The 10,177-nt window shown below is 47.8% G+C and overlaps 1 protein-coding gene and 2 non-coding genes across 3 annotated transcripts; all 3 read left to right on the forward strand.

The window, feature by feature from the left end:
• Positions 1 to 2,755: 2,755 nt before the first annotated feature.
• RPS13 (ribosomal protein S13) lies at positions 2,756 to 5,513 on the forward strand. The gene is made up of 6 exons (XM_056116095.1): positions 2,756 to 2,838; positions 2,945 to 2,993; positions 3,080 to 3,158; positions 4,227 to 4,396; positions 4,938 to 5,038; positions 5,440 to 5,513. Exons 1-6 carry the CDS (start codon positions 2,816 to 2,818, stop codon positions 5,471 to 5,473), a joined length of 456 nt encoding a protein of 151 aa, XP_055972070.1. The 5' UTR covers positions 2,756 to 2,815; the 3' UTR covers positions 5,474 to 5,513.
• On the forward strand, positions 4,002 to 4,091 carry LOC130025582 (small nucleolar RNA SNORD14). Its single transcript, XR_008792719.1, has one exon. It is a non-coding gene; the product is annotated as a small nucleolar RNA SNORD14 (small nucleolar RNA).
• Positions 5,244 to 5,334, forward strand: LOC130025581 (small nucleolar RNA SNORD14). Its single transcript, XR_008792718.1, has one exon. It is a non-coding gene; the product is annotated as a small nucleolar RNA SNORD14 (small nucleolar RNA).
• Positions 5,514 to 10,177: the final 4,664 nt, after the last annotated feature.

A 10,177-nucleotide genomic window follows, 5' to 3' on the forward strand; every position in this document is an offset into this window, starting at 1 on the left:
ATTTCAGGTCTGGTCTGTCAGTTCTTAAAAATACTCAAGCAGATTATCTGACTTCTAAGTATAGTTCTTTGAAGGTCTGTTTGCCACTTTTAATTCCATCACCATTTCATAGACACGAAATGCTTTTATGAGCGTATTAGTGAACTTAACTATTAAATTATATATAATATTTTGGTGGTTAACTTTTATTTTGGTTTATATTTAATATTTTGGTAGTTAAGTATTGAATATTTTGGTAGTTATGTTAGTAATATTTGGTACTAATAATTTGGTAGTTAAATATTAAATTATTATATATAATAACCATGTTGTAGGCAAAGTACATATCAGAGAAATGTAGATTCTTCTAAAACCATATATCCATTCTATAATGACATCAGTTATGACCTTACTGATAACAAGTAATAGGGACCAGGGACCATGAAAGACCAGTAACGTAATCAGAGCCGGCATCGTAACTGTTTCTATGAGAGGAAATAAAACGTTTACTTGAAACACTTTCTCTTTTTTTTTTTTTTTTTTTGGTGGTGGGGGGGTTCTGTTTGGTTTCGGCACTGCTAGGAACTAGTGGTACCAGGGGTTTTACCCTGGTACCACATGCCCTCCAACCCTCTGAGCCATCTCCCCAGCCCCAAATAAATAAATATAATTAGATGGTAGTGATTGAACTCACAGCCTCCCTCACACAAGCAAAGCATGCACATCACCACCAAGCCACATCCCTGACCCTCCATTTTAAGATTTTTTTCTTTTATCAAATCACCATGAGATACAGTTGCAAAGTTGTTCATGATTGAGTTTCAGTCATACAGTGTTCCAACACATCCCTTCACTTCACATTTCCATGCACTAGTGTCCCCTGTTTTCCACACAGCTCTCAAGATTAATTTTTTAAATTTTGGGGCCACACCTGGCAGTACTAGGGCTTTGGGCTCTGCTCAGGGATCACTCCTGGCAGGGTGCAGGGGACTATGTGAGATTCCAGGGATTAAACCTCGGTCGGCTGCCTGTAAGGCAAGTGCTCTTTTCGACTGTTGACTTACGATTCTTCATGGGTCAATAACTGAAGGGTTTTGTGGAGGACCAAGTGATGCTCAGTGGCTATTCCGGGCTCCAAATGATCTCTGGAATGGCTTCAGGGATCATATGTAGTGCCAGGGATCAAACTGGAGTCGGCCACAAGCAAAGCAAGTATCTTACCCTCTACATATTCTATCTGATCCCCGTTTCTTCAGTTTTAAATAATTTGTTACGTTTTCTTTCCATCTCATTACTTTTTAAAGCATGTAATCCAGTATTTCTCAAGCAGGAGCCATACAGCCTCCGGTGCAAGGGGTCATAGACGAAAACTGCATACATGGGAATCATTGTATGAGTTGACGTGGGGCCCACTGGTAGGACGGGAGGTCACAAAATCAGAAGGGGAATCACAGAAGAAGGTTGAGATTTGCTGGGTAGTGGGGCAGAAAGATAATAACCAGCAACCCAGCTATTTTATGGGCTTCCTTGCCACTCCCAGTCCAGGATTTCAAGGTGATGATGAAGGGGAGGAGGAAGAGAGAAGTGGGGGAGAATGGAAAGTAAGGCGCTCCAAGAGAGAATCCTCCAAGAGAGAATCGTGGACATCTAGATGATGTCCCTGGGCTTGCAGAAAGTCCTCCATCACCCTTGCAGGCAGACTAAATTTCAGGCCCTTTGTGGCCCACAATGACAATGACAGGTGACAGAATCTGGGGGGGTGAGAGAGAGTGCGTGAGGGAGGGAGAGAAAGGAGGGGGAGGGAGAGAGACACAATCTGGGGGGAGAGAGTGCGTGAGGGAGGGAGAGAAAGGAGGGGGAGGGAGAGAGAGAGAGAGAGAGCGCGAGAGCTCGAGCGCACCATCCTGCCATAAAGGCAGACTTCGGGCTTGGGGATTTGGGAGCTGGGATGGCAGGAGGGCAACTGGGAATTTTGATCGTGGGAAATGCACACTGGTGTTGGAACACTGATGGAAGCTCAATCATGAATAACTTTGTAACTGTGCATCTCCAAGTGGTTTAATAAAAATAAATATATGTAGGCGCGTAAGCTGCCTGAGCCCATATGCTGCTTGTGCCCACGTGGCCAAGCATAAGCGTCTCCCACATCTCCCCTCTTGAGACATGTACTTTCATGCATCCATATCCGATGCTGGGGTGGGTGTAGGGGCTCTCTCCGCCTTTGGAGAAGTCCACGATTCTCTCTTGGAGCGCCTTACTTTCCATTCTCTCCCACTTCTCTCTTCCTCCTCCCCTTCAAAAACCTCCAAATAAAATGTTTTACTTTTAAAAATACGTAAGTAGGGACTAGAACTATAGCACAGTGGGTAGGGCGTTTGCCTTGCACACGGCCTACCCCGGTTCAATTCCCAGCATCCCATATAGTCCCCAGAGCATCGCTAGGGGTAATTCCTGAGTGCAGAGCCAGGAGGAACCCCTGTGCATCGCCGGGTGTGACCCAAAAACCAAAAATAAATAAATAAATAAACAAGCTCAGATGGTAGTGCTCATGCCTTGCGAGTGGACGACCTGGGCCGTCTATATTGCAGGGGTGGGGGGAGGAACAAGTACAAATAAGCTCCGGCTGTACCGGAAAAGCCTCCGCTATCCGCGCAGGCCGCGCAGTCCAATCCGAAGGCTGGTACTTGGGATCCGGAAGTGACGTCACCTGCGCTCCGGGCGAACGTAGTCTCGCGGCGGCGGCGCGGGCGCGCGGCGTCCCTGCGCGTAGCGTCACTTCCGGCCTGTCCGGTGGCTTCCTGCGGCGGCCGCACGCTCCGGTCTTTCCGCCGCCATCATGGGTCGCATGCACGCTCCCGGGTGAGTCGGCTCGGTGGGGCGCGGGCTGCGGGCCCCAGGTGGGGGGAGGCCGCGTGTGTAGCGCGCCCCGCTCATCCCGAGCTCCCCTGTCTCTCTCCCTCTCCAGGAAGGGCCTGTCCCAGTCGGCTCTGCCCTATCGCCGCAGCGTCCCGACCGTGAGTATCGCGCGCGGGCCGGGGGGTCGGGGGGCGCCGGGGCCGGACCCGCCTCTGCTCACGGCCGCCCCTTTTTGCACCCGCAGTGGCTGAAGCTCACGTCCGACGACGTGAAGGAGCAGATCTACAAGCTGGCCAAGAAGGGCCTGACGCCGTCCCAGATCGGTGAGTCGCCCGGGGAAATCGAACCCGGGTCGGCCGCGTGCCGGGCAGACGCCCTCCCCACCAGGGCTTGTAAGGAGGTAAAAGAGCTGATGGGGGGCAGGGGGAGGAAAAAGCGCAGCGATAGCCCAGCGGGAGGGCGTTTGCCTGGCACGTGGCCGACCCGGCTTCAATCCCCGCCATCCCATAGGGTAACCCATAGAGTAACCCCTGAGCATTGCTTGGTGTGACTCCCCCCCCCAAAAAAAAAATGCTTAAGTGCCCGCCCGGAGCCGGGGGAACTCCCAGGTCGGCCCGAGCCCTGGGTTCCAGTTGAGTGGGGTTCGCAGAGCAGTTCTTAGCAATGGTTAGAAGCGGGCGAGAGTTGCACTCGCTCGCGGGGACCGTGCGGCGTCGCCCATGCCCGGGGGTATGTGCTGGGCATCGCCGTGAGGGGTGCAAAGGCTTCCAATGAAACCAACGAAATGAACTGCCCCCAGATCCCGTTGAGGAAGTGGAGGCGCCGGGATGGGATTTGGGGTTGGCAGCTTGCCCCCCATCCCTCTCCGTTAGTTACAATGTGGCCCCCTGGGCGGATGGAAGCAGATGGACCTGCTTCCTTGGTGCAGGGCCAGTTTCCCTGCTTGTGTGGCTCTGCCCCGGGGCATACAGTAGGCCCTTCCCCAAGCTTTTTGTCAGCCTGGGAGGGGCTGAGCACAAGAGGAAATTTGGTAGCTGCTGTAATATTGCGGGTGGGGTGGGGCTTTAGGCAGAGCTGTTTGGTGAAATGCCTGGCACACATTCTGGGTAAAAATTAAGTGGTAACTGGCAAATAGGCACGCCCAGGGGCTTGTCTCTGCCGCAGGCTCACTGTGATGATATGGTATCCTCCATTCGCAGTTTCCACCAGAAGGGTTTTCCTTGGTGATGGCAAACCTTCCTTGGATGTCTGAGTGAGCTTTGCCTGCCGGCCCCTTTGCTTTCTGTGATGTATAAAAAGAGCTTTTTTTTTCTTAACGGGAGGTGCACACATCACCGTGTTTCAGTTCATGGGGTTCGTTTGTGGGGGTTAACACACCGTGGCCTTTGCAGGTGTCATCCTGAGAGACTCCCATGGCGTCGCCCAAGTGCGCTTTGTGACCGGCAATAAGATCCTCAGAATCCTTAAGTCTAAAGGACTTGCCCCTGATCTTCCTGAGGATCTCTACCACCTAATTAAGAAAGCTGTTGCTGTTCGGAAGCATCTTGAGAGGAACAGAAAGGTAAGAGAAACACATTGTTGTACTATCTTCTAGGTCAGTAAAATAGAATCTGACTTTAGTACTCTGTGGGTTTTTGCCTGTAAGATAAGAGCTGTATGAATCAGTAATTGATAACCTTTGAAGCAAATTTTCTTTTACGACCCATACCCAAGTGGTTTATATAATACTCCTTGGTTAGAAATGTTGAGTTTATGTGCGGTTTTGGGTATGGGGAGGGTCAGCCATGTCTAGGGCAAGCACCTGTACCCCTATGCTTTTTCTTCCAACTCTTACACTGTAGTTTTGCAAATGGTTCAAATTGTGGTAAACGTAAATTCCCTCAACTTAATCTAGTTTCTGGTTCCCTGAAAGTGGAGCTGGAGAGAGAGTGACTTGTGTAGGGCGCTTACCTTGCGTGTAGCTAACTTGGGTTTGATCCCTTGTGTTCAACCGAGCATACCTCCTCGAGCCAAAAAAGAAAAAACCCCGAAAATGCAGTGTCTTAATCATTCGCTTGAATTGTTTTGAATGGTTTTCTTGAGTTGTCTTCTCTTGTTTCTAGGATAAAGATGCTAAATTCCGTCTGATTCTCATTGAGAGTCGTATTCACCGTTTGGCCCGCTATTACAAGACCAAACGAGTCCTCCCCCCCAATTGGAAATAGTAAGTATCTTTTATTACTAATTAATGGAAGTAATATAGTGATGGGAACAGGTATGGTTGGGCTCTGTAGAAATTTTTCTTTAAAATCGGCAAAAGGCTATATTTTACAGGACCCTGTTTTAAAATTAGAACAAATCCTTATTAAAGGTTCGACTTGTGCATTTAGTCCCAGGTGTTTTGTCAGTCTTAGTTTTACATTGATTGCTCACTATGATGATTGATTTCCAAACATTCGCAGTTTCCACCGGAAAGGTTTTACCTTATGTCGGCCAGGTCTTCCTTGGATGTCTGAGTGAGCACAGTGAAGAACAGGGGTTTGTTAATGGTTGTTTGGAAATAACTGTTAGTATGTACAACTTGTGCTAATCCAGATTTTCCTATCTCCCTATTTTCGTTTTCAGCGAATCATCAACAGCCTCTGCCTTGGTCGCATAAATTGTGTATTCAAGCAATAAAATCATTGTTTAACTAGAAACTTGTTCTGTGTTTTTTCTCCTCCACTCTGAAAAGCCTATGGGTGATAAACATATAAATATGTTTGGCTTTTTTGTTGTTGTTTTTGGCCAATATATGTGAGAGGTTGGGGTGATGGTCCAGAAGGGTGGGGCTCAAGCCTGGCCTGAACAGGGTCCTGCGTCCACATCCGGTACCGGCCAGAGCTTATTTTAGTATCTTCATTGAAAAAAAAAGGTAATTTTCTATTTGATTAATCTTAGGTTTAGCTAATCACATCCTGCTCCATTTTTTTTTTTTAAATAACAGCCAACATGGCTGACCCGAGTTCGATTCCTCCGCCCCTCTCGGAGAGCCCGGCAAGCTACCAAGAGTATCTCGCCCGCACGGCAGAGCCTGGCAAGCTCCCCATGACGTATTCGATATGCCAGACACAGTAACAACAAAGTCTCCAATGGAGACGTTACTGGGCCCGCTCGAGCAAATCGATGAACAACGGGAGGGCCTTTACCTTATTTATTTATTGAATCGCTGTGAGAAAAGTTAAAAAGCTTTCAGGTTTAGGTCTCGGTCATGCAAATATCAAACACATTTCCCTTTACCAATACTTACTTTTCACCATGAAGAACCCCAATAAAACCCCACCCCCACCCCTCCCAATGCCTGTGAGGCAGATGAATTCTAGTTAACACTATCTACTTTGACTAGATTCATTGTTTCGATAAAAGATGTACCATTATTATTTAGTGTTTACCCCCCCCCCCCCCAATCAGACATGCTGAAAAAGCGTTGTGAAATGATTTGCTTTCTCCGACTGGGTTCAAGAATTAAATGATGTCGGCCGTGCGGTTTTGGATTTCTGCTATTTTACTTATTAACCCTGGAAGTATTTCTACTGAGAGTCAGATAATTAAGAGATTGGTTTCTGTGCTCTGGAGCCATGGCCGTGCTGGTGAGCCGCTCGTGGGGGGCAACTGGTGGCCGTGAAGGACGAGCTGGGAACGCCCCCCTTCCCATGAGGTTTTGTTTTAGTCGCCCCGTCACCGCTGGCTCATACCTGGCTTTCCGCAAGGCTCCCAAGCGGCTGCTATCTTTCTTTCCAGAGCCATCCTGCTCCATTTCTCACTCGTTTTTCTTCCTCTGTTGTGCAGTATCTGGCATGGTTCTTTTTTTTTTTTTACATTTTTTTTCCCTTTATTTTATTTTATTTTTTTTTAAAGTTGTAGATTTACAATTTTTTGTGCTTTGGTTTCAATTATACAATGATCAGATACCCATCCCTCCACCAGTGCCCATTTTCCACCACCATGGATAATATCCCTCCCACCCCCATCCCCCCATCCCCCCTGTCTCTGTGGCAGGGCAATCCCCTGTGTTGTCTCTCTCCTTTTGGGTGTTGTGGTCTGCAAAAGAGGCATTGAGTGGCAAACATGTTCAGTCCATAGTCTACTTTCGACATCTGGCATGGTTCTTAAGAACGTCATTGTGTGGCTTGGACCTTCACATATAGTCTTCCTGATAAATACAGTCCAGATTTTCTTGTTCATAGTATTTGTCATTAAGTTAGAAATTTACTGATACGGTCATCTATAGTTGTAATTTTCTTCTCTTTTTTTTTTGTATGCTATAATCTTTTGTCCTCCAAACATTTCTTCACTGGGGCGGGGAGGCGGGCAGCACACCCAGCAGTTCTCAGGATCTTAGGATCACTCCAGGGCATACTTGAAATAGGCTAGTGCTGGGTAGTGCTGGATATTGATCGAACCAGGAACCCTGTGTGCAAAGTATGTGCTTAAGCACTTTAAACTATGCCCTCTTGCTATTTATATATTTTAGGCCTATGATGAGACCACACTTAATGCCCACTACCAAAAAGATGATATGGTCTTTGAAGTAGGCCCCCACAGTGGTTAGAGGGCGTCTCCCAAGTGATTCTCACTGGCTCTGTGGCCCTTGACAATGATCAGTGCTTGGCCCAGCACTGCAGTGCCTGTTGCTGGTCAATGCTGGAACCACCAGGTACATGTCTCTGCTTAAGTGCCACGCACATGCCTGGCTCTGTGCTCCGGGCCTTTGTTGCAGTGACAGTTATTGGACCGCTTCCTCCCTTTAGTGTTCCCATTAGTTACTCTCCAGGGGTCATGCTTCCCAGTGCATGTGCTTGGCAGCAGGAGACCCAGAGGCAGACTCAGACTTATGGTCTCCAGATTGCACCATGCTTGCAGGGTAGCTGCTTTGCCAGTGAGCCATCCCTGGCCCCTATGATAGTTTATTTTTGGTTTGGGGGTCCCACTTGGTAGTGCTCAGTGCCCAGGGGTCAATCCTGGCCATGCTCAGGGGACCATACTGGGTGCTAGGGGTTGAACGAGGGTCAACTAAGTGCCTGATGTTCAGTTGGAATCTTATTGTAAAAGTAAGAAAAAGAATCACATCTTAACTGTGCAGCTAGTCAGGGCTCCCTGTTGCAAGCACCTGGAATGGGAAGATTTTCCTTACTGCCTGTTTGCTTTGCATGCAGAAAAACTGGCTTTGCTCCCTAGTGTAGTATACCCCCCCTGGTCACCAAACACGGTCAGGTGTGGCCAACACAGCTCAGACAGTTTATCCATGGGAACATAAAGTCCCACTTATTTCTGGGATGGGTTGAGGGCGTTACCCAGAACTAGTGCTCGGGACCACATGTAATGCCAGGGATCGAACCTGGGTGACTACAAGCATCCTACAGACTATTATCCCAGACAAAGGCAACCACTTTTCTTTTTAATGACTCATCGTATTATAGGTCACATCCTATAATGCTCAGGGGTTACTCCTGGCCCTGCACTCAGGAATCACTCCTGGTGGTGCTCAGGGAACCATATGGGATGCTGAGGATTGAACCCGGATTGACTGCAAGCAAGGCAAAAACACCCTACCTGCTGTACTATCACTCTTGGGTAACCACTTTCAACTGGGCTTTTTTTCCTGGCATGCCTTATGGTGTTTTGTTTTTTTGTCTTTTTTTTGTGGCGTGGTCACACCTGGCGATGCACAGGGGCTACTCCTGGCTCATGCACTCAGGTATCACTCCTGGCAGTGCTCAAGGGACCATATGGGATGCTGGGACTCGAACCCGGGTTGGCCGTGTGCAAGGCAGATGCCCTACCTGCTGTGCTATCACTCCAGCCCCTGGCATGCCTTCTGGTTTATAAATTCCATTCCAGTTTTGGAAATGCAGTTTAAAATCACATGACAAAATGCTGATTTTTAAAGTGAACAGTTTTGCATAATCAATACCAAAAGCCACCCCAAACTAGTTCTAAGATAGACCCTCATCCTGAAATAGAACACCTTGTTAAATGGTCTTGTTCTTCATACTCCTTTACTGGCAATTCTCAGCCAGTTCTTTGTTCCTCTTCCTATTTTTTAGTAGCATTAAGATTCGTGACTTTGCATGCTGTCTGGAATTTAGCAGGACGGTGGAAGGGCTTTCACACAGCCTCTCTTGGGACCTCATTTTTGTGATGAGTAAAATTCCACTGGATGTATATCCCATAATTGGTTTATGCACTCATCTGTTGGAAGGAAATTGGTTTTTACCTTTTGGGTATTCCCAGAATGTGTTTCCATTTTCACTTCTGCTGTACACTAGAAATGGAACGACAATATTCTTATACTGATTTCTTGTTTTTTAGCTCTTAACTCTTCCCCTGGAATTTTCATAATTACCTAATTTAGAGTCAGATCATTATGTTGGCACTTGAGACTATTCTATATGTATTATGTTGATTTTAATGCTATACTTTGTAAATATACGTATGTTGAAATGTTGGTAATTATCTTGGTTTTCCATCTGCTTAGTTTATCCTCAGACTTGGAAACCTAGTTTCTCAGTTAAGTTCTATCAGAGGAGCTTCCGTTACCCTGGTGGTCTCCTGGGCTCCTTCATCCAGCTCCAGTTCAGACATTATTTTCTCCTGGTCACGGTGATGTCAGACTGCTGGGCATCAGTAATTGCACATTTGTGGGAATGTATACACTTTGCGCATTGGCAATGGTAGCTGTACCACCCAGGACAGCAGCACTCATGACTGAGCAATATTGGGGACTAAATTCACAGCCTCAAGCCCGTGGTGCAGAAGCCACATCACTGAGCCTCTGCCCCATACGCACACTACTGAGACCAATAGCTCTGGGGCCAGGAGATAGGGTACCACTCAAGCAACTGGGCCTGCACCCACCCATGCTTCAACTCGCAACATCACATGGTCTGTGTGTCCGTGTGTCTGTCTCCCACTTGCCAGCTGCATCCCTGGAGGTCCCCAACACAGCTAGTGGCTAGAGTATCCCTAGCACCACAGGACCAGCACCCTATTCTCAGCCCTTGGATTGAATGGTTGGCCCAGTTAGCCAACAATTGCTGGGGGCACCCCTGGATCTCTGAAATAACACTTGGGAAGACCCATCCCCATGATTTTTGATTTTTTTGTTTTTGTTTTTGTTTTGGGGAGTCCATTACCCAGTTGTGCTCAGAGGCTGTTCGTGGTTCTGTTCAGGAGTGGTCCTTGGTGGACCGGGGGAACTGTATGTGGTGTCAGGGATGGAACCTGGCTCGTGCACGGGCAGCACCTTTACCTTTGTACTGGCTCCCTGACCCAGATTCTGAGGTCCTTTGCCATCGATGCCAGGATTCTGTTTGCCTCCAGT

Source organism: Sorex fumeus, unplaced genomic scaffold (genome assembly GCF_029834395.1).
Source record: "Sorex fumeus unplaced genomic scaffold, SorFum_2.1 ptg000030l, whole genome shotgun sequence".
Lineage (NCBI taxonomy): Eukaryota > Metazoa > Chordata > Mammalia > Eulipotyphla > Soricidae > Sorex > Sorex fumeus.

Coding starts and splice junctions, on each gene's coding strand:
- RPS13 (XM_056116095.1), top strand. CDS start 2,816: ATGGGTCGCATGCACGCTCCCGG. Junction 2,839..2,944: donor GGTCGCATGCACGCTCCCGG/GTGAGTCGGCTC, acceptor CTCCCTCTCCAG/GAAGGGCCTGTCCCAGTCGG. Junction 3,159..4,226: donor CCTGACGCCGTCCCAGATCG/GTGAGTCGCCCG, acceptor TGGCCTTTGCAG/GTGTCATCCTGAGAGACTCC.